This window comes from Camarhynchus parvulus, chromosome 28 (genome assembly GCF_901933205.1).
Source record: "Camarhynchus parvulus chromosome 28, STF_HiC, whole genome shotgun sequence".
Taxonomy (NCBI): domain Eukaryota; kingdom Metazoa; phylum Chordata; class Aves; order Passeriformes; family Thraupidae; genus Camarhynchus; species Camarhynchus parvulus.
Window position 1 is genome coordinate 1,301,996 of NC_044598.1, and position 23,272 is coordinate 1,325,267.

Sequence of the window (23,272 nt, forward strand, 5' to 3'; positions counted from 1 at the left end):
AACTCAGCTTCATTTCATCCTCCAGCTGCAAATCCTCCACCCAGAGCCACCCTGCTCCCATCCCTTCCCGGGGTGGGGCCTCCCACATCATTTGTGTTCCAATCCCGACAGAGCCTGTTCCATATGGAACAGCTCCTCGAGGAGATTTCCCAGCTAATTCCTCTCGGGATTCTCAATCCCCAAAAGAAGATGACCAACCCCTTTCTAGGGTGCCAAAAAGTCCAGCAGCAAGCTGGGGGTTCAGAGGAGCCAACAGATCTGCAAACTCTTCTAGACGTCTTAAGACATTTTAAGAAACACTCAGCTTTTCGGGGACAGGAAAAAGCAGTTCCAATTAAGCCTAAAAATTAAATTAGGGAAGCACAGAAACAAACTCTGCAAAAATAAAGCTTCTTACCATCCAGCAGCACCCACCCAGCTGTGAGGAACAGAGGGTGCAGCTCTGCTGGCTGCAGGGTGCTCTTATAGACACATCTCAGAGGTGCAACTTCCTCCACCCCAGTCCCTCCTTTCACCCCTCTGACCTCAAAACTCACACCTGAGGTGCTTTGTAGCAGCTAAACCACAGCTGCAATATTGGGACAATTTGGGCACAGAGACAGGAGGGGGGAAAATCTGTTCCCAGCCATCCCCAGGAACCCAAATGCTCCATCTGGAAGAAGCTCTGCATTTAGAACAAGCCTCCAGCAGCACCCTCAGGGCATTAACAGGGGTTAATTAACAGCAGCTCCCACGGAGGAAGGCAAAGCACGGCCAGGTTTGGGAGCTTTGGGCTGGGAGGGCAAGCAGAGGCAGGCCCAGCTCTGCACAAACAGCTCAGTGTGTCCCAGAGCGGGAGCAGAGCAGCTGCACCCCCAGTCCCATCGCAGGGAGGGAGGTGCCCACCCCAGGCTGCTGCTGACTGCTCAAGGTCACTGAGCCAAGCACACGGCCCAGGATTCCCAGCCCTCAGTTGCTTGGATCGTGCTTCCCCCGAGGAACATCAGGGATTTAATATTCTCTCCACTGCTCGGCACAGAAAGAACAGAGCACTTGGCTTGCAGCAGAGCTGCTCTGGCTGTGGCAGCAGCTGCTGCTTCCTCCTGCCCCCCAAAGCAGCCACCACATCTCTTTCCAATATTTTAATGAGTCGCTACATCTTACACTCATAATTATAAAAGAATAAGAATCCATAAAAATATTTTCTTTTCATAATACGCACTTAAAATACTCCAGGGCAAGTCGACGTGGTTCATTTGGGTGGGTTTTGTTTGTGTTTTCGTTTTGCCCCTGGCAGAACCCTTGGCTTGAGGGGGGGATGTGCTCCCCTGAGGTGTGATTGCTCAATCCCCCTCCCCAGAACTGCAGTTCCTGTTGCCCAGGTAAATAAAAACCAGGAGAGAGCATTGCTGAGTAGACGGGCAGGGGGACCAGTCACTGACCCGCAGAGAACTGAAGCACAGCCAATTTCAGTGCACATTGGAAAGCTCAGGGAAGGACAAGGGGACAAGGAGGCGGCACAGAGAACGGAGGGAGGGAGGATTTGCATAAATATCATCCATCTTGTGTTGCAAAAACCCAAATGCTGCTGTGAGCTCTGGAGAGAGGCTCTGGCTGTAGCCAGCTGCCAGTGCTACCTGTTGGCACAACTCTGAATGAGAGCGGCCATGAGAGGAAGGATCAGAGGGCGCCGTTACCGGCCCCGGCCACTTCCTCCATCTGCTCTGCAAATTTAAACTTGAAAATAGATAGATATAAAAAAAGACTAGTGTTGCATGCTTCTGTAGACCTCTCTTCAGCTCCCAGGGCTCCAGTGTGGCAGCAGGGCCAGGACACAGAGCAGATCCCCAGGTGAGCAGTAGGTAGTTCTCTTCCCTCGCACTCCTGGCTTAAGGCAGCTTCTGATTCGGCTCTTCCGTTTCCAACACAGGCACTGAGTTCTTGCAGGTAAGAGTTTGGGAACTGCACAGGTGCAGTGGAAGAGGAAAAGGATTGGGGAGAGAGAGATGGACACAAACCTCAGCCTCGGGACACAGACCACTGTCCATTGATTCCCAGGAGAGAGGGAGTAGCAGCAAAAAAAGCATTGAACAGCCAGGCTGGAGGAGAGGAGGAGGACGAGCAGCCGAGCAGGAGCAGACCTCCAGCTTGGAAAGTGAGAGAAGGTGGCACTGTCCAAAGGGAAGGTGCCCTCCAGCTTTTCCCCCTGGCCTGGGGGTATCCCCAGCCCGACGTGGGCACTCAGCCCCTTGTGCTCTGGGTTGGACGCTGCCGGGGAGCAGGAGGGCACGGGGCAGGTGAGCTGTCAGTGTCCAGTTTGCAGAGGCTCGTGCTCTCAGAGGTATTCTTGTAGAAAGTGCAGCAGCGTGATTTCGTAGTGCTCTCCTGACTCAGGGCACCGAATACTGTGTCTCTCGTTGGGGTAGATCTGTGCCAGGGCAGACACAGGGCATTGGTCACTCGGCAGGCACAGAACTCCCTCCCCTCAGCCCTGCTCCCTCCATCCAGTCTCCACCAGGACAAAGAAGTGCCAGGGAAGATCTGGAGCACCCCTCCCTCACCGCAGCCACCTCTGCCAAGTGGGACACAACAGCTCGTGGAGGAGGAAAGTTCCAGGCCCCGGGGCAGCAGCTCTGCCTGCACATGGCACATCTGGCAGCCATGGAACAGCCACAGTGCCACCTCCCGGCCTCCTCTGAGTCCAGCGAGGTGTTCACTGGCACCAGCATCACAACAGCACGAGGGGATCTGCCTCCATCCCCTCCCACCCCCAGAACACACAGCAGGGAACTTCCTCCAGATTGATGGGACCTTTCCTCCCCACTCCTGTCCTTCCTACCTGCAGCTGGTAAGGTTTTCCAGCCCGGATTAGCTGCGATACCAGGAAGTTGGTGTGAAAAAAGTGCACATTTTCATCCAAAAAGCCATGGAGGATCAGCAAACGATTTGGCCTGGACACAGGGTGAGAGATAAGGAGAGAAACAGGATGAGAAACCAGATGGAAAATACAATGAGGCACCAGATAAAAGCTCTGCAGAGGGTTTGAGCAAAGAGCTTCCAGCTGGGCAAGCCAAACCCAGGCAAGAGCAGTGCCAGGCCATGGCCGTGGGCCTCAAGCCCTCCCTGGCAGGGCGGCTGGGCGTGCTGTGGCCCAGCCGCTGCCGAGTTAAAGCAGATCAGAACCCCTCCATTTCCATTGCTGTGGGATTGAGCAGAGCTCCAGGAGCAGGTCTGGAGCGGGTACTCACTCGTTGGGAAGCTTTTCCACGTGCAGTGCCACCGAGCCAGCCTCGTAGCCCTGCTGGTTGTTCTCGGGGACGTCCATGTAGCGCTCGGTGTAGCCGGTGTCGTAGGCCATCCACACGGTGACAGGGGCACCTGCTATGGCAATCTGTCAAACAGAGAGGTGCCACCAAGCCTCCATTAGCGCCTGCTCAACAGCCCAAGTGTCCCCTGCTTTCCTGGAGAGGCAGCAGAAAGGCTCTGGGCTGTTCTGTCACTGAGACCAGGATTCTCCTTCAGCAATCCCACACACAACCCAGATTCCTCCTCCTGCTGTTCCTCTTGTGGTCACAGTGGGAAAAATTTCTGCACATCAGCACTAAAAGCCTCCCCTCTGCAAGGAGGAGTTGTGAATGATCCAGAAACTGTGCTGGGGACTTGGAAGGGCAATAGCACATGTGTATCTCCCTGTATGGCAGACCAAGCCCATCCCAGAGCCATCCTGCTCCAGCCCCAGCCAGGGATGAGCTGCAGCAGGACACAGGACTGGAGTGAGGAGCTCCAGGCAGGCAGAAGAGGGGGGACATTTGCACCTGTCCACCACAAATAAACCAAAAGGCCAATTCCAGCTGCCAAGAGGGACAGAAGCTGTGAGAACCAAGTGTCCCAAAGGTGCCAGCCCCACGTGCAGGCTCACCTTGAAGACGTTGGGTTTACAGATGAGCCCCATGAGGGACAGAAAGCCCCCATAGGACCAGCCGTGGATGGCGACCCGGCTCAAGTCGATGAACCCGTATTTTTCTGCTACATAATGTAAACCTTCCACCTGGTCCTCTATCTCCACCTGACCCTAAAAGGCAAAAAGGAGGCTCATGTTAGTGGACTTGATAAATGTAGAAACTTGAGACAGAAACACCCACACAGGAAATGAGCAGCCACCACCCTTAGGAAGGACAAATGATCAGAGATTCCCCAGCACAAGGAGGATGTTACCATTTGGTTTTTCAGGGCTCCTTCAAATTTGAGGCCTCGCTGGCATGATCCCCTTCCATCAATCACCACCACAGCATAGCCCAGGGATGCCAACGTGTTCAGCCGCAGGTACTTGATGCCTTTGAAGGAGTTGTTCACCAGCTGCACCTGCACAAGGAGGGAGGAAGAGTTTCAGAGCTGAGCAGCTGCCTTCCAGTGCCTTCCTGTGTGGCAGGATCCTGAGCTGGACAGCAGCCACTCATCGAGCTATCAGAGCCATAGAAATCAAACCACATGCTGGAAAAGTCATCTGAGCTTTGAAGCAGAGGTCAAACACAGGGACAGAAAGAGTAGGTTTAGATTAGATATTATGAGGAAGTTTTTTGCTGTAATGATGGTGAAGCCCTGGCACAGGGTGCCCAGAGGAGCTGTGGCTGCCCCATCTCTGGATGTGTCCGAGGCCAGGCTGGATCTCTGGACAACCTAGGATAGTGGAAGGTGTCCCTGCCCATGGCAGAGGTGGGACTGGATGGGCTTCAAGGTCACTCCAACCCAAACCATTCCATGATTCTATGACAGTGTTCATTGCTACCCAAAGTGCAAGTCTTGCTGCATGACTGACAGAGCTCTGCCCTGGGCAGCAGCCCCAGCCCTAACCCCAGCATTCCCCATGGTTTTTACCTGAGGGCCTCCATACACAAAGAGCACCGTGGGATGTTTCTTGCCAGGCTGGACATCGTGGGGTTTGTAGACCATTCCGTAGAGCTCCACGTCCGACTGCGTGCGGAAGTGGAAGATCTCCGGGGGGACGTAGTCTGGGGGACAGCCTGCAGCAGGAGGGTCACACACAGTGCTGAGGGACTGAGCAGGCTCTGCTCCCACCCCCTGAACCAGCCCTGTCCAAAGCTGACCCTGAGCAGGGCTCCTTCAACACCAAACCACACCAAGGCTTAGCAAAGCCCCTCGCTGGGAAGCACAGCCTCCACCTGCCTGCACAGGGAAGGGATTCCACAGGAAAACCTCACCAGGTGGGAGCTCTCCAATGGGCACTGTGCCACAACAGCAGGGTGGGAGAAGGTAACAACAGGGATGGGACAAAGTGTTTGCAGTAGGGTACAGGTGAGCTGTACCTAAACCTTTAAAACCTGCAGTGCAGAATGGAGCAGCCACTGTATCCCAGGTACTTGTCCCTTCCCTCTTGAGACAAATCCCAAATAAAAAAAGCACCTTGAAGTGTTCAAGGCCAGGTTGAAAAGGGCTTGGAGCAACCTGGAGTGGTGGAAGATGTCCCTGTCCATGGCAGGGCATGAGAACAGGATGGACTTTAATGTCCATTCTCACCTAAACCATTCAGTGACTCCACAGTAAAACCCCATCCTTGTGTGTGTGTCAACTCTGTACATTCCAGAGCAGGACTTTTTCTCCAGGTGTGAAACACATCAAAACCCACAGAACATTTCCTGGGCAAGTGAGAAGTGTCTCCCGCACAAGATAACACGATTCACCTTCCCTCAGAGTGAAGGCACTCAGACCCCTTCCCTCCCCATCACTCCTGGCCACGGGCTGGGGAGTTCTCACTGAAAGGCCCCACTGGCCCCTCCCCAGGACTTACTGGCTGCCTCCATCATGCTGGCCCAAAACTTGGGCTGCTTGTGGAGAGGGTCATCGTCAGAGCCGCTGAGCTTGTAGATATGCACACAGGGAGGAGTGCTCACACTGCTGTAGTGACTGATGAACATGTCAAAGTTCTGGCAGGGAACACAGCAGAGTCAGGGCATGAGGTGCTGCACTGCGCCATGTCTCGAGCAGCGCTCAGGACTCGTTACTGGCCACGAGTCATTGCCATTCCCAGTCAGGACCCCTGGCAGTCAGGAATCCAAGGGACAACAAACCTGGCTCATGGAGCAGCTGTGGGAGAAGCCTGGAGTGGTGAGGCGCATGATCTCCCCGGGAGACTCGTAGCTGACCACGTAGAGGTGGTGCTCCAGCGGGGTGTCCTTCGTGCCTTGGAAATACACCAGCTTGGTGGCCTCATTGACCCAGATCTGCGCCAGGAGAGAGGCCTCAGGGACAGGCAGGGACAAGCTCTGCTCCTCTGCCAGCCCAGAACACACACAGACCATGACAGGGCTGCTCAGGGCAGGGGGTTGAGGGGCCAGAGAACACACACAGCACTTGGGAGAACTGCAGACAACACAATGCAGTGACAGACAGCAGTCCCTCAGCCCTTTTGTTAAAGACTCAAAACATTTGCTTATTAATGGGCATTAAGAGCTGGGCTTTGTTCCTGCAGGTTAACAGGAAGCCATCCTCTTAACAAAGAACATTCTGTGCTTATATGGCGTCTTACAGAACCATGGAATCACTCAGAAAATGGAAAAACCCCTCCAAGATCAAGCATGAACGCAGCAGCACCATGTTCACCACTAAGCCACATCCCCAGGTGTCACATCCACACCCTGTTGAACACTTCCAGGGGTGGTGACTCCCCAGTGCCCGGGACAGCACTGTCCCAGTGTCTGATCACCTTTCCAGTGCAGCCATTTCCCCCATCTCCAACCTAAATCCCCCTGGAGCAACGTGAGCCTGTTTCCTCTGCTCCTGTCCCTTGTTACCAGGCAGAAGAGCCCAACCCTCACCTGGCCACAGCCAGCATGGCTGCATTATAAAGGTACAGGTCCCTTTTTTCCAGCCATCATGGTAATGAATTCCCATTTGTGGGAGGACCAGTCTAACAGCTCTCAGCACCAAACTTTGAGACACATTAAAATAGGTTTTACTGTCCAGATAAAGCTGTTTCTAAAAACCACCCAGTCAGGCAGGAACAGAGGCGACAGCTTTTAAATCCTGCATTGATCCAGCAACAGTAACTGAACTGTTTTTCCACCTTACAGTTTCCAAGTGCTATTTCTGGCTAACCCACAGTTTGAAGACCCCTGTGAACAGCAAAGGGAAAAACATCCAACTCAATTGGCCAGGAAAACCAGGCAGAGCCCTGTGGAGCAACAAATGCATCAAAATAATTGCTGCTAACACAATTTTAGCCATAACACATGCAGGGAAGAGCTGTGGCCAAAATCAACAGCATGTACAGTGAGAATCCACATGGGGAGGGACAGCAGGTTAATTGCAGATTGAGGAAAAGCAGCAGAAACCAAAAGCTTGAAGCTGTTGGTCTTTTAAAAAGCGAGAAGTGAAAATCCAGATTAATTGGAAATGAACAGCCAAGGTCTTTATTTTGACAGAATCACCTGGGAGTGTTAAAGATCAGACTCGGAGTTAATTCCTGAAGCAAAAATGAAACTGGGTTTCTACAAGATTAATAAAAATTCATTTCTGGCTGTTCTGCAAGCAACAACAGATACAGCTTCTCCATATTCTAAATTGCTTTATATTCCCCAGCTGCCTTGTTCCTAAAGGCTCTGTTGAGGGATCAGCTGGAGACCAAGAGTTCACTCTGAGTGCCAGGACACATTTCCACATTGCAAGAACTCATTGGAGTTAAAATGCCTCAGCAACGGCAGCAATCCCCAGCTTCTCCACAAAATGGTTCTTTGTTGCTCTTAAACCTCAGACTTGTGTCCTTTTTTATGGCCTGACCCACTCCTGGGATTTACCTAAGGAGCAATCTGAAGTCTGATTAAGAAGGCAATCAGATCCATGTGCACTGGCCTACAGCACTTCTGGGGAAAGCAGAGGCAGCAATAAAAACAGCAACAAAATGAAGCTTAAGCAGTTCTAGCAGGTCCCAAGTGTAAGGGAGGACTCAGGCCAGGACTGGGGGCAGACAATGCAGAGCTGAGCACTGCAAGAGAATAAAAATAACCCCTACCTTGGATCCGTGCCTTGCCAGCACCTCCCATTCCCCACCAGTCAGGGCAACCTCCTCCTTGATGGGACATTTGAAATCATCTACAAGAGAGACCACGAGCATCAATCACTGCCCTCCCCAAAGGCCAGCAGGAGGGGGAGCTCCCAGGGCTGCAGCCCTTACCCTCACTGTGGACACAGGGCTGCACCCAGTCGTGGCTGCCTGGCTTCAGGATTGCTGTCACCCTGTACAGGTGGCAGAACCCCGTTTTGCACTCGTTGGCTCGGATAAAGCAGAGCTCTTCCTCCTCCCCCTCCGGCTGGATGAAAGGATAGAAGATGTCATGAACCTGCCACACAAGATGAGAAACCTGTGAGTGATTTATCAAACCCCTGATTCAACGCCAAATTTGGGACTGAGTAGCAAAGCTGCCATAGCAAGGACTTAACTGGACACCAATCAACATGAGAATGGTTAACTGAGGGGAGGGAGGAAGGGGCAGCCTGTGTTCTCCTCCCAGCCCTGAGCCTCTTACATTTATCCACACATCAGTGGTTTCTTCATAGATCACAAATGGCTGGACATTTTCTGGCACAGTTTTGGCAAATTCAGCACGCTGCTCCTCATTTTCTGGGACTGGAATAAAGAGTGCTGGAGGCAGAAGGACTAGCTGGAGCCTCTGCTGAGGTCTGTCTAGGAACATAGCCCAGGCACTGGGGAAAGAAGTCGGAGGTGAATGTCAGCACCACAGAATAGAGGTCCCTTTCCAACACTCAGAACATGCATCCCTTTCTTCCCCCCGCTGCCAGAAAGGATTTGGGCATCTGAATGCAAAGCTTTTCTCATCACTGCTGCTTTCTAATCCCCTGGAAGCTGTGCCAACACACACGTACTGCCAGACAGCTCTGGTATTTCACAGGGGTATCGCTCAGGGGAGATGTCTGACAGATTTGCCAGTGCCTGTTCCAAGGCAGCACTGCTAACACAGCCCTGTCTCCAGAATGAACTCCTCCTTGGACACCCCTCCACCAGGAAGCACTGTTTGTGCTCCAGCTCTCCTGCAGCTCAAGTGAGCACCCTCCCAGAGCTCTGTCTGCAGCCTCCTCCTCGTGCTCTGCCAGGGAGAGGCACAGACCCAACACGGGTGCCAGGGGAAGGAGCTGCTTCAGTCCCAGCCCTGCTCCCCTCCAAGGAGAGTCGCTGGAAGTGGTGCTGCACTGCAGGCTCTCAGCATGACAGATGGCAAAGCACAGCCACCCCAAGGCCTGTGAGTGCATCCAGGGGAGTTTCATCATGAAAGACAGATTTGAAAAGAGCCAGTTCTCCCCCAGCACCGCAGGATTTCAGGAACTGAGATATTCAGCACATTTAGATAAGCTCTGGTGCAGAACATCACAATCACCTCTGGGATTACCTGCTGGAAAGCTCTCTAAATTTCCTTTCCAGAGCAGAAAATTAATGATGAGTTACAGAATGCCACCTTCAAAGACAGCCAAGTCACCTTAACTTAATCGGCACACACACCAGTTAACAGCCAAGCTTGGGAGGGGGAAAATTAAGAACTTTAAAATTTCAATCAGATTGGGGTGAATTCTGTAACTCTTCAGGCAAGACTATGTATCCCATTTGGAGCAATAGCCAGCCCCAGAGCAATCCTTCTCTTTGGACACGCTGCATGAAGGACGTGGCACCACAGACCCTGCCTCTGTCCTGTGACTCAGGACAAACTGTGCCAATGAGCAAAGATAAAACTGCCCACAGAACACCCCCATTTTCAGCAGGAAACACCCTGTACCTGTGTTAAACATTTTCAGCTCCAAAGAATTCCCCAGGACTGCCCACTTACTGTATCAATGTCATTTAACTCTGGTTGTGACAAACCCCACAGCCTGTCACTCTGCTCTGCTTTGTTCCTACTTTTAGGATGTTACAGCACTGAAGAGGCCAAATACTCATGTGCCATTTCTGGCACTTGGGGCTTTAAAACCAGGTCATGAACACAGCAGAAGCATGTCGAGGGTCTGCAACCAGAGGAGCCCTTGGGAAAGTTATTCTGGGAGGAAAATGAAAATGGACTTACTATTTGCCATCCCGGGTCCATCCAGCACGGGCAATGTACTCCACAGTGGGAAACAAGGCAGTAAAGGGTTGCACCAGCTCTTTGTCCTGAGCACACACAATCTGCAGCAAAAGCAAGGCCCAACATCAAATCAGAGCACCAGAGCTCATCACCTTCTCCCAGGGAAGCTCAGGGAGATGGCAGAACAAGGAAGTTTAGCTACTGGCATCAGCAAGGGTCAGGCCAGGAGAAGCAAGCCTCGCTACAAAGAGCACGAAGAGAAGGGAAAAACGGCTTCAAAGCAAAATGATTTTGGCATTCAGCCACAGGAAAGGACACAGGCAGGGACTGAAGCCCCAGATTAGCCCTGGCTCCAGCCCTCCTGTCTCTGCCATGGTGCACCAGGCAAGCCCCAGTTCCCCCTTCCCTCCACATTCCCAGCTGAATCTCCCCCAGAATGATTCTTGTCAGCATTTTCAAGTCTTTTTGTTTCTTGGATAAACACATTAGAGATCCAACTATCACAAGAAAATAAAAAAACTGGACTAACACTATTTAGGATTTATTTGTGACCTTGCTTGAATTCTAGGGAGCTTCAAAAACCCTCCTGTGCAATGTCCCTTCTGAGTTATCACTTACCTTACCCTTGCTGTCTGTTTTAAATTCTGCCAGTTTCAATGTAATCTTGGGGTTTTTGCTGCCTGCAGAGAAGTGAAAAACCACCAAGATGATCAAGTTGAACATTCTGTGGTTACACAAAACACAGCTTCTAAAGGAGAACTGCCCCTGGTCCTACTGAAATGGCTCTGTGTGAATTTACAAATATCAAATCTGTATGTGAGCAAACACCAGAGTCATTTCTGGGAATGGGAACAGTTTGCTTTGCCTTCCCTAGCTGGCTGTGCGTGTTCCCAGGAGGGAGAGGGAAGATGGGATTCAGAATGTATTCCACAATATGCCACCAGATATATTCCACTTCCTCAGCAATCCTTTCATTTAGGGCTGGGATTTAAAGTTCAGCCTTTCTTGCAGCAGGTTTTGGGATCAGAGAGTCAATTAGGTCTCAACTTTTACAACCTGTTTCTACATCCCAGTAAGTGCCCAGATTAATGATGCAAAGTTTATAGCCCCAATTCCAGTGCTGATTCCAGCAGGAGTCCAGAGCTGCCTCAGCAGCTGCACGTGTTTCACCCACCTGTCCTGGGGTACCGATAGGAATCTGTTTTTCTCTCCTCCAAGGCAGGTGAAGGAACATGAATTATCTCCACCTCTGACTCATCAACTTCCTCATACAGGATCCGCAGTGTTTTCAAATCCTCTGAACCTGGGACAGAGAGCAGGAATGTTTACAACAGCATTTCCTGCTGTTTCTGCCTTGCCTGGAGCACTGGTGCAGAGGGAACACCTGTACAGCCCCAGCTCTTAGTGACCACCTGCCAACACTGCACGATTATAATCCCCTCAGTGCTCTGTTCCTTCAGGTGATCTCCCCAGGAACACCCCAAAGGAAAATCATGCTCAGAACCTCATTCCTAGCTGGAGGCAGCAGTCACAGTGCCAGGATTTGATGAGCAGAACAGTGACTGACCTTCTGTGGAAGCTGTGGGACACCACCAATAGCCCGTGAACCGATCAAACTCCTCCTGAATGACAAAAGTGGCTACACCAGCAGACTTGGGGTCATCCAAAACATTGGATAAGCCTGGAGAGGAACAAAGACGAGACAGCATTTGCATTTCGCATTTACATCTCCTTGGAAAATGCTGACCCAAAAGACAAATGCACTTGTAAGAAATAAGCCAGGAATGTGGGTATTGCAGGCCAGATTCCTCAGAGGAATTCCCTTTGGGGTGGAGGGAGCCCCACACCTTTATGGCAGTACGTCATCCGCCTCTCCTCGCCCGTCTCGATGTTTGCCACCCACAGGTCGTTGTTGTTAATGAAGGAGAAGAAGGCTGGGTCAGCAGGGCAGATTTTGGGATCCATCCGTGGCCCTGTGCACTGAGTCTTGATCTCCAGAGGCTTCATTGGAGACACCTGTGGCAAGAGACACACACACAGAGCTGGGTGCCACATCAGCTCCCAGCTCTGCAGAGAAAAAGCCTAAAAGAGACACAGCACAGCCAGGGGATGATGGCAAATGTGGCCCTGACAGGACACAAGAGCAGCCACCATAACCAAAGGAATGAAGATGTGGACCTGCTAGAGCAGGTCTAGAGGAGCCACAGGGAAGCTCCAAGGGCTGGAGCCCCTCTGGAGCCAGGCTGGGAGAGCTGGGAATGTTCACTGGAGAAGACCTCAGAGCCTCTTGCAGTGCATGAAGGGGCTCCAGGAGAACCTCCTGGGAGGGTGGGCAGGCCCTGGCACAGGGTGCCCAGAGCAGCTGTGGGTGGCCCTAGATCCCTGGCAATGTCCAAGGCCAGGTTGGATGGGGCTTGGAGCACCCTGGGATAGCAGAAGGTGTCCCTGCCCACGGCAGGAGGTGACATTGGGATGGGCTTTAAGGTCCCTTCCATCCCAATCCAGCCTGGGATTCCACATGCAGCCACCTCCAATCCAAACCATCAAGCCCCTTTGAGGTGAGTCCATGAAATCAGTCCCTGGCAGACTCACCATGAAGCCATTCTTGCCCCCATCTCGACAATGGAAGAGGCTGTTGCTGGCCTGGAAGAGGAACAGGCCACTCTCACTGTGGAAGTCATAGGATGTTATCCCAAAGACACCCAGTCTCTTGCGCTCCCTCAAGAGCTCCTCCTCCCTGGAATACATCCCGTGGTGAGGGGTTGCCTAGAATTGAAGAAAGGAATATCTGAAAGGATCTGCAAGGAGAGCAACGTTCACAGGAGTGCTCTGAGCCTGTCACAACACCCTGGCTCAAACAGGCAGCAGTGTCAGGGTACAGGTCCCCAGTTCCGGTACTCCAGGCTACAGCTGTGGGGTCCAGGAGGCCTAAACCCCCCAAATTTCCCCCTACAGCAGGGATGAGCTGTGAATCTCTCAGTTCTACAGTTGGCACTTCAGCATGAAGTGAGAACAGCTGCGCTTGCTCTGCTTATGCAAATCAGATGTAACCAATTAACTTAATGACGTTATCTGCAGCCTTCACAAACAGTTTCCATGTCAGACACTGCAAACAAAAGTTCTTCCGGGATCTTGAATTACCCTGGAGAGAACTCGCAGCCCAAATGGGGTCAAGGCAGATAAATTCTGTTCCACCAGGAACTTTTTAAGTCGGGCTGAAAAGACCAACACCCTCCAATTCTGCCAGTGACAAAGGACACGAAGATACTGAAACCAGGGAGGGGAAAGTTCCCTCCCTTTCTGGTGCACTCACAACAGTGTAAGGCAGAAGCAGCAATTTAAACTCAACTTTCCCAACTTTTTAAAAGCAGGAAGGATGACAGACACCACACAGATGTCCCCACCACAGTATCACCCACTTTCCCCAGGCTCTTCCCAATTATAATCCTATAATTATAATTGGGAATAGCTAGCTTACCTGAAAGTGATCCAGCATCTGTTTCCAGGACAAGAGCAGCAAGGCCTCCTTCCGTACCTTTTTGGGAATCTCTGAGTAAAGAAGGGAATTCTCTCTGCTACCATATGGCATTCCTATTAGGAGGACAAAAGCATCATCCTACTCAAGATGAATTAGCCAGGACAAAGAGCAAATTCAAACAGAAGTCTGCAAACAGGGGCTGGGGCTGCCCAGAGACCTTTACCCACATTCCTTCCCAAGCAGCTCCCAGATCAATCCCAGAATAACATCTAAACCACTTAGATATTGATTTGTTTGGAATTTTCCTGAGCCAGATTTAACATATCCCACCCCTCCAGAATGTTTTAGGTCCAACTTTCCCCTCTGTGCCTGTCCTCCCATGCTCCAGATCCACACTAAGAGCACCACTCCCTGAATGGGTGACTCAACATTACTCTCCACATTTCTCATACAGAAATTTGCTACAGGGACCTGATTCAGGCCAAGGCAGCAGCTTGCAAGGGGGGAAGGAAAAGCCTGGAAGCTCCAGAGAGCCCATTCAAATGTGAAACAGTATCCTACAGAGTCAAAAGACCTTGTCATTTTACATAAGCCTTTGACCGCGGTTATCAAATGAGCTCCTGGCCTTAATCCAACTTCCAAAACAACCATCAAATATCCTCACATGTGATTTTGACAGTTTCCACCAAAACAAAGACCATGAACTTGCCCTCTGCTTATGCTGCAGAGACTCCCGGGATCAGAAATTCACTCAGGGATCTGTGCCCTGATACTGCCTACTCTGCACATGTTCTGGGCAGAACAGAGAGATTTCTGAGCTGGCTGACCCAGCAGTAGTTACTTCAAATTAAAACTGAAATATTAATAAGTGCTCAGGAAGCAGAGCAATATGTGAAGATCTAATCCTCAGAGATCCAGGAACACCAAAGTGCTGAGCATGTGGTGTTTAACATAAGCAGCATCTGCCACGATACAACACAAAACTCTGTGGGGATGGCCCAGGAATGATTGAGGATGGCCATACAGGAAAAACTGCACAGAGGAACAAATGACTCTGGACACACATATCTGACACTCAGGCAAATGTGACTTGGACTTCCCTTCCCCTGATGTTAGAACTTTCTCCAATGACCTCAAGCTGACTACAATCAATTGGCATTTACAAGGAAAATATTGCTTTCCTCCCCAAAAGACAGTTTACTTTGCTTGCAAATGAAACATTCAACCCTACAGCAAAGTTCATCAGGACTCTCCATCCACTGCTCAGTTTTATTTAAACACTTTAAAATGTTATTTCATGCTGGGGCAGTAACAGCACACTGAGTTAAACACTTGTGAACTTACAGGCTGCCCAGAGAAGCTGTGGCTGCCCTATGCCTGGGAGTGTCCATTTATTATGGAAAAGAATCAGCATTTAAATCAGCATTTACGCTTTATTAGGGACATCTGAGCAGAGGTACCCTGGGATTACCTGGCTGATGCTGATCTTGACTGAGGGATTAACCTGCTCTAAGCCCTGTACAATTCCTTAAGGAAGGAAACACTGAAAAGGCACTCGTGTATCCTCATTCCTGGTTCTGGCTCCTGGAGCAGTCACACCCTGGCAGAACACCAACCACCCAGTAGCTGGTTTGGTTGCCATTTCATACAACAGAACATTAAAAAAATTTTAAATTAGGCACTTAGTTCTTTAATCATCTAGATCAAAACCAGTATCAAAGTGAACTGGAAATACATTCAGCTTTAAATCAAGCCTCACTGCTCAGACTTGACAAGAAAAATATGCCAGTTCTGGATCCTGCCCTTCAGAGCAGCACTTGTGTCCCAAGAATTTATGAGAACCACACAAATCAAGTCACTGGCACACAGGAGCTGCTTAGTGACAACACAAATCAGTCCCTCAAATCCAGCATCCTACAGTGACCTACACTCAAAACCCGGAAAAAGAAGGAAGAACAGCAGGGTCACTTCAGGGCAGCAGTAACTGCACAGAGTTGCATATCTGGCAATTTTTGTACTGGCCCAGTAATGATCAGCTCATGCCCCAAAGCACAACAAACTCTTTATAGTCTATAAAGCTTCCCATGTTACCAGCCACAAAATGATCCAGCAGTTACTAAAATCTAACAACTCTGTCACTAATTACATCGTGGCTCCATCTGTAACAAGGGATCTGTACAACATGGAATTCTGCTTTCAGTCCCACTGAAGGAAAGGAATATTTCCCTGCAAATGCCAGGAACAGCTCATTCCCACCTCAATTTTCTTCCCTGCTCTTGAAAGCATCCTACCTTCATGATACCTAACACAGCAGGAGACACCACCATCCTGCCATTAATATGTTGCAACATGTAATTGGTCATTACTGACAGCCAGTTTCTTGGAAAGTCAGTCTGGTTAATGAAGCAAGTAAATCCCACTTCTCCCAACCTACAGAGGCATGAGATAGTCCCTTCTCTTGGCCCATCCCCTGCGTGACAAAGGACACAGAAGTGCTGGCTGGCCAACACTTCCCCTTGTCACAGCTGATCCCTGTGTTTGAGGCTTGTCTGGCACTGGGGAGTCCCTGCTCAGTCCCAGGCTTTGCAGAAGATCCTGCAGACCTCGAGCCACGTTACCCAATCTCAGTTCCCAAATCTCACAGAGGGAGATCTCTCCCATCCCTCCCCTTCCCTTCCCTTGCCTGCTGAGTTTGGAAGAGCCCCACGTTTCCCTGATGCTGGCACGAGGCTTACCCAGGTAATAGAGGCGGTGAGAGTGCGGGCTGGACTCCTCTGTTTTCCGGACAAACTGGAAATCATGGGGAGCTTTGTTCACTATCATGCCCGAGTACTTCCTGCTGCTGTGAATAATGTCACGCAGCCCATCCCAAGAATGCTTTTGCACCTGGAATTGGGAAGGCACATCCTCCATCTCGACCACTTCAGAGCTGTCCGAGAGCGTGTCCACTGCAGTCATCCTCGCTTCCCCTTCAGAACTGGGCAAAAAACTGAGGGAGGAGTAGAGGGAGAGAATTGAGCCTTAAAATCAAGCAGGTGCTCCTTAAACTACAGATCCTGGGATTCTCTGTGCTCAAGGATTACATTTGAAACACACTGAAAGGAAAAGTCCATCTCCCATCCCATATGGAATCCTGTAAATGAAGATATTGACCTCAGAGAACTCCCTCTCCCAGGGCTGGCTCTAGAATAAGCTGTTAAAGAAAGCTCAAGCAGCAGATTCTGGTGCAGACAATGAGCAGCTTGACTCAAAGGAAAACCACTCCAGGAATTCAGATGGATATGTCATCAAAGCTATGTGCTATCATAAAGGCACATAAACTCCTGACCTGTGAGACCACAGAAGTGGAATCTCCTTCCTATCCCAAAGGAAAACCTGCCCATCACTTGGGGAGAAAGGTTCAGACCCATTCACTTACCTGAGGAGATACTGATGCCAGGAATGATGTAAGAGAGATGAGAAATCAGGAAAAAAAAGTGCAAGTGCTTTGCTAAGAGAGAGAAGGCAGCAGGAGCAGACCCTGGCTGTATCCTGAGAAACGTGGCACACATTCCTCAGAGATTTCCAAGTGAGCAGGTGTGGAAGGAGAGGGTAAGAACCACCTCCACATTAACACAAATGTTAATTTGAGCTGAGGTGGACCCACAGACTTGCCCAAGGTCAGTGATGTCATCCACTGCAAAGCAGGAATGAGCTGAGGACTAGGAAAACCTGTTTCTGACACCCCACTTGAGAAGCAGGATGTCCCTCCAAGAGGACACTTGAGGGGTTTTGGAGGTACCTGAAAGAATGTTACAGAGAATTTCAGAAGAACTTCAGTTTACTGGACAAAATTAGCTTGGATAATTTTGCTCCAAGGAGACAGAATCAGCCTTGTGCAAGGGCTGAAAATGTAACATCTCCTCAGACTCCTAAGTCCCAAAATTGTACAAAATGTGCCAAAAGTAACACAAGATCCCAAAATAATTCTTTAGGTACTCCTGGTACCTACTGCCCAGCAGTAAATCCACAGCTTGAAAACGGATAAAGAGGAGTATTTTCCAATCAAAGGCAGGCAGGAAGCCCAAGTGAAACCACAAAAGAGATGTGGGATGTTTTAAGACTGTGTGTCTGCGGCCTCTGCCTGTATCCAGGCTCTCCACTGCAGCAGCTAAAATCACATCTGAAGGCAGAAGTGCTGCCTGTCAGAAACACATGACAGAAAGGCCATGAAAATCCATAAACTGAGAGCAATTCTCCAACCCCATCCCACTGCAGGTCAACTGAGCCAGTTAAATACTCTGGCTTCAGCTCACAAAGCCTGGCCCTTGGGTAACTCTCACCCAGCTGATGAATCCATCTCACTCAGCCAGGCTGGCTCCTCACAAGTGAAAGTTTAACCTTTAAAACCAATCCACAGATGTGATACTGGTACCTGCCCCCAGCTGAACTGGAGCCTGGAGCCCCTTCCAAAATATACTGCCATGATTTTATCATGTGAACAGCACAGCTCTAAGCTTGGCACTGTTCTCATCCTGGTGACTTCGACACTAGAATGGAGTGGGGAATTGGGATAAGCACAGCAGCCACCACACAAACTGAGGAGGGAGTGCTGGGAATTACCACGGGCACTGCTGTAGCTTGGTGGACTCTCAAAAAATCACAGAATGCTTTGAACTTAATGATCATCTAATTCCAAACCCCTGCCACGGCAGGGATACCTCCCACTAGAAGGGAAAAAAAACTTCCTAAAACTTAGGTCCTGGCATGATAGAGAGTAAAAGGAAACTCAGATTTCTGCCTCTGTCACTACAGCCACCTCTGGAAAAAGTCGTAGCCGGTGTTTGGCAACACTGTGTACGTAAGTAAATAAGTGCATGGAGTAACTTATCTCAGAGTAATTTGGGGATTACATTACTCAAACGTGAGCTGGATCAAGACACCAGTTATTAACCATCTTAAGACAGGCAGCAATAGCACAGAGAAGATTTCCACCTTGCTGGAGAGGCCCTGTCCCTTCTGCCCCGCGCTGAGGCAGGGACTGAGATGACTCAGAGCTGTTGCAGGAACACTGCTCTCTCCACTCCCAAAAACATGGAGCTGCCCCTTGGGGGTCTTTTAATGCCATTTGTGCCCCGTCAGGTGAGGTGGGTGAGCCACCAAGCCCTCCTCTGGGGCAAGGTGTTAGTCTGGAGGGGACAACAAGCACAGGTGGGAAATCAGAACCCAGGAAAAACTGTAAAGCTCGCTATTGGAAGTGGGTGAAAGAAGTTATTGTCCTGAGTCACTTCCTGACTCACAGATCCTGACACAGAGCTCCCTGGGCAGGATTGTGCAGATGGGGCTCCTCTCAGTGCAGAGGTGATTGCTGCTCTGTCCCACAGCACACAGAGGCCACACGGGGGCCTGGACATACCTTCTCCAACTTCCTGCAGTCTCGTTTTCCAGACGAACCCTCTTTATCTTCTGCATTAACTACTCAGAGAGCTGGGCAGGACAGGAAACTGGGGAGGAAGAGGGGAGAAAGGAGATTTCATACAGCTGCTGGGTAAAAGCATCTTCCATAGGTCACATTTCCAGCTGAGCAGGGAGGCACAAATAAATCCTTGGGTTTCATTCCTTGCTCCAAATCTGTTCTGTCAGCACAGCCTAGGTTTGAACAGCCTTGATAAATCTGACAGACTTCATCTGAACAATGAGGCCCAGCGAACTCTGTGGTGTGCCTCGTTCCTTCCCAGAAAATTCTTCTTAAAATCTGAGAATCTTGAGTACTGAACCTTTCTGTCATCCCCTTCCCAAAATGCTGGAATTCTTGCAACTATCAGGTACTAAAAACTGATAAAACAGAGGTCTGGTCCATACACTTAGAGGGAAGAGTCAAACAAAGGACAGAGCATAAGGAGCCAGCCAGAGGGTCACAGTCCCACCTGGGACATAAAAACCACATTTATCTTCCAAGCCTGAATGCTGCTCCCCTGTGCCTCAGCCTGCTGCCACGAGGAACCCTGGCTCCCCACACCAATCTGCTCTCCAGGAGCACAGGAAGGTGCTTCACTGCTGTCCTGTCTCCCCAAGTACAAAGGTCTTTAGCTCTGAATCACAGACACACTCAAGACCCGGCACTGCCTTTTGTCGAGGCTCCTGCTCTCCCCAAACAGCCATTTCTCCACCAAAAGCGCACTCACAGGGGACCAGGAGAGACAAAGCCTCACAAAGAAACTCCTCTGCTGCAGAGAGGGAGGAAGCAGCAGCGCTCAGCAGTGTAAGGGCAGTTTTTGATGCAGGCACGAAGGGCAGTGGGAGCGATGCTCAGGAATGCTGAGTAACCTGGTCTGATCTCCCAGCTGACCCTGCCTTGAGCAGGGGTTGGACCAGAAACTTCCCCAGGTCCTGCCAGGCTCGGCTGCTCTGCGATTTTAATGACTCTGAGGAACATCTTAACCCTCATTGCACCCAGCCCAGATCACGCATTTCACACAGGGAAGGAACGGTAAAATCTCGAACCAGGAAAAAAAAAAAAAGAAAATGAGCAAAATACACAAAAGAGATCAGGAACCAGCGTGAATCATTCGGGAAGAGCCAACCGAACACAGGAACAGAGTCACCTACAGGAGCCCTTACAACATGTCCCGGTCGTGGCCAGGAGCTTTAAGACCTCCAAAAATTAAAGCAACCGAGGGTGGGATAAACGGGTGGAGATTTCTCCAGCGAGGGATGAGCTCTGGCAAAGGCTGCCAGCAGCCCGTGTCCCTCTGCAGCTCTCGCCGGGAGCTCTGCCCTTGGTGCAGAGCAAAGGCCGGGATTCGGGACAGCAGGAGAGGGGGAATCCCCGGGGATGGAGCATCCTGTGCCCCTCGTGGCTCCTGCCCGTGCAAGGGCAGCGAGCGAGACGGGTGAGCAGCCCCTCACCCTCCTGCGCCCAGCCGGGGCTGCTGGGGGCACACGGGGCCCCCTCCAAGGGCAGGGACCCCCCGTCACCCCCTCCATGGGCAGCCTGTGGGGGGATTGAACTGCAAACCACCCCGAGGGCCAGGCCTGGGCCCAACCCGGGCGAGCAAACGCTCCCCGGGGCAAGGAGAGGCCGCCGCCATCCCGCGGGGGAAAAGAGCCCTCGGAGGGGGCAAACACCGCACCCCCCGGGCACCCCCGCCCCAGGCAGCGGGGACGCGGCCCACGGCGCGGGCAAGCGCTCCCCGCCCGCCTCAGCCGCCCCTCCGGGGCGCGGGCCCCACCCAGCCGTGCCCGTGCCGGGGCGGGACCCTCCGTGCCCGCCATCCCCCCCTCCCCTCCTCACTCACCGCGGGGCGCGGCGACCTCCCCGTGCCGGGCGGGGGTGGGGGCGGCTGCTGCGCGGGAGGGAGGGCGGGGGGGAGGGGGGCGGCGGCGGCTCCGTCAGTGCCGCTCCATGTCCCGGGCGCGGGGCAGCCCCGGAAACGGGGGCGCGGGGGCGGTGGCGGCCACGGCGCGACCTCTCACCCGGCGGCGGAAGTGGCGGGAGCGCGCGCGCGCGGCGGGAGCGCGCCCGGGCGGCGCGGGAGGAACCAGTGCCTCTAGCGGGGGAGAGATGCCTGCGGGAGTACGGAGCTGTTAGAAATGACACAGAATAGATTAGGTGTCGGGAAAGACCTCTGAGGTCATCCAGTCCAAGCTGTGACCGATAGTCACTTTATCATCCAGACCATGGAGCTAAGTCTGTCCTTAAACACCTCCAGGGACGGTGAGTCTGCCGCCTCCCTGGGCAGTCCTTCTTGGAGAGGGTGGGCACAGAGAGAATTGAGGCTGATACAGGGTAAAAAAAGAACGGAGAAAAGATCCTTCTCTCCTTCAGAGATGGGCCCCAAATCCAGCATTTATTGCCATCGTGGAGTGGCTGTGAAGCCATTCTGATCTTTCGCTATGATTTATCCCTTGTTCGAGAATGGTTGGTTCCCGCTGGGTGATGCTCCTGAGGGAAGCCGGGAATCATTGTTTCAGCGGGCGTTGGTGGTATAGTGGTTAGCATAGCTGCCTTCCAAGCAGTTGACCCGGGTTCGATTCCCGGCCAACGCAGCTTTATTTTGTTCTTATTATTTTTTTTTCCCTTCCCCGTTTCTTACCTATCCGAACCGAATTGAGATGCACCGGCACGCGGAGCGCCCGCCCGGCTGCACTTCAGCCACTTGAGCCCCGCCGGGAGGCGAGCGCTGGTCAGCGATGGGGCAAATGCTGCCGGTTACTTCTCTTCCCAACTCGCGGTGGAGACCCCGAGTCGTCAGTAGACGGCGGGGAAATAAATACATAACTCAGAATAAAAAAACGACAAAAAAAAAGCCAAAACCAAACCTTAAGCCCCCTCCCAAACCAAAACAACAAAGAAATGGAAAGCCACAAGAAACCACTCCGAGATGAGGGAAAAAAAAACAGGTGTTTCCGCCCGGGATCGAACCGGGGACCTTTCGCGTGTGAGGCGAACGTGATAACCGCTACACTACGGAAACCCGCTATGGGAAGGTTTGCCTAATGATGCCCCATGTTCCCACCATGGCGGCTGAGGGGATGCAGACTTACCTCACGGCGACCTCAAAATAAACCTCCCGCAAACCCCGAGAAGCGCCGCGCGGGACACCCAGTGATAATCATCAATGTCTAATTGGAGCTCCCAGACACCCGCTGGTCTCATGAGAGGACTGAGGTGCGTGTCCCGGGCAGTGTTTCGGAGGTCCCCTCAGAGACGACACAGCCCCACAGAGAGGTTCCCGCTGAGGGGGCGCAGGGCGCTGCTGAAGAAATGTCGCTTTTCCCTAAGACAGCTGCCACCAGATGTCGGTAGAATAGTGGCAACAGGGAGTGGAGCTCCCTGGAGAGCCGCCTGGGAGGGACAGGACCCGCCTGGCCCTGGGGACAGGGGCTGGAAGAGGAACGGCCCCAAGGACAGACCTGTTGACAATCACAGACTGACAAGATGCCAGACTGGTTTGAATTGGAAGGACTTTAAATCTCATCTCATTCAACGCCCTGCCATGAGCAGGGACAGCTTCCACTGTCCCAAGATATCCCATATCCCATCCAGCCGGGCCTTGGGCACTTTCAGGGATCCAGGGGCAGCCACAGCTCTCTGGGAATTCCATTCCAGGGCCTCACCACCCTCAGTCAAGGGCTGACAATCCCAGATAGTTCTAAGTTTGTTCCTCTTACCCTACTGCAATGTTAACAATTTACTTAATGGCAATCCTTCTCTTTTTGGTAAAACCTCAGCCCTTGGAATCAGGTGGTAATATGAGAATTATGTTTTCCTGTTTTGTTTTCTTTTTTGAAGTGTATTTTATGCTCTGCTGGCTGCAGAGAAAATCTTGGGAGAAATGAATCATAAACTCAGATGATAGCAAAAAGAACCTCACTTTTAATAACACTTGCTCTTAATAAAATCTCCTTTAATTTTACAATTTCATTTTACAATTTTGTAGCTGATTTTTGATTTGGGGCCAAAAGGGGCAGAGAAGAGGTTGTCACTTATGCTTTAACTTCAGGGCTTGCCAGTGCTTTATTCTGATCTGATTTACGATAAGGATTATAATGTTACATCCAAGTCCATGACAAACCCAATTGTCTCTCACTTGTTTGCTTCGTGTTGTTGTTAAACATCCTGGAATGAAATCCTTTTTGCCTGTAGCTGGCAGAGCTGCAGAGAGGACTGGTTACAACCTTTGCACTGAGCATCAGCTGAGCGTGCTGGGGCAGAGCTGATCAATAGCTGGGGGCAAGGTCCCCTCCC

At 51.4% G+C, this 23,272-nt stretch overlaps 1 protein-coding gene and 2 non-coding genes across 3 annotated transcripts; 1 reads left to right on the forward strand and 2 right to left on the reverse strand.

Annotated features, from left to right (window-relative positions):
* Positions 1 to 1,106: 1,106 nt before the first annotated feature.
* DPP9 (dipeptidyl peptidase 9) lies at positions 1,107 to 20,985 on the reverse strand. The gene is made up of 21 exons (XM_030966506.1): positions 20,820 to 20,985; positions 18,938 to 19,025; positions 16,278 to 16,531; positions 13,543 to 13,655; positions 12,657 to 12,830; positions 11,912 to 12,080; positions 11,632 to 11,745; positions 11,239 to 11,367; positions 10,683 to 10,744; positions 10,065 to 10,165; positions 8,520 to 8,697; positions 8,168 to 8,333; positions 8,006 to 8,085; positions 6,066 to 6,218; positions 5,786 to 5,921; positions 4,855 to 5,000; positions 4,195 to 4,341; positions 3,899 to 4,051; positions 3,228 to 3,370; positions 2,819 to 2,930; positions 1,107 to 2,407 (listed from the first exon to the last, which is right to left on the reverse strand). The coding sequence occupies exons 2-21, from the start codon at positions 18,991 to 18,993 to the stop codon at positions 2,315 to 2,317; spliced, it is 2,679 nt and encodes an 892-aa protein (XP_030822366.1). The 5' UTR covers positions 18,994 to 19,025; positions 20,820 to 20,985; the 3' UTR covers positions 1,107 to 2,314.
* A 513-nt stretch (positions 20,986 to 21,498) lies between these two features.
* On the forward strand, positions 21,499 to 21,570 carry TRNAG-UCC. The gene has a single exon. It is a non-coding gene; the product is annotated as a tRNA-Gly (tRNA).
* A 355-nt stretch (positions 21,571 to 21,925) lies between these two features.
* Positions 21,926 to 21,998, reverse strand: TRNAV-CAC. The gene has a single exon. It is a non-coding gene; the product is annotated as a tRNA-Val (tRNA).
* Between the last annotated feature and the right edge of the window lie 1,274 nt (positions 21,999 to 23,272).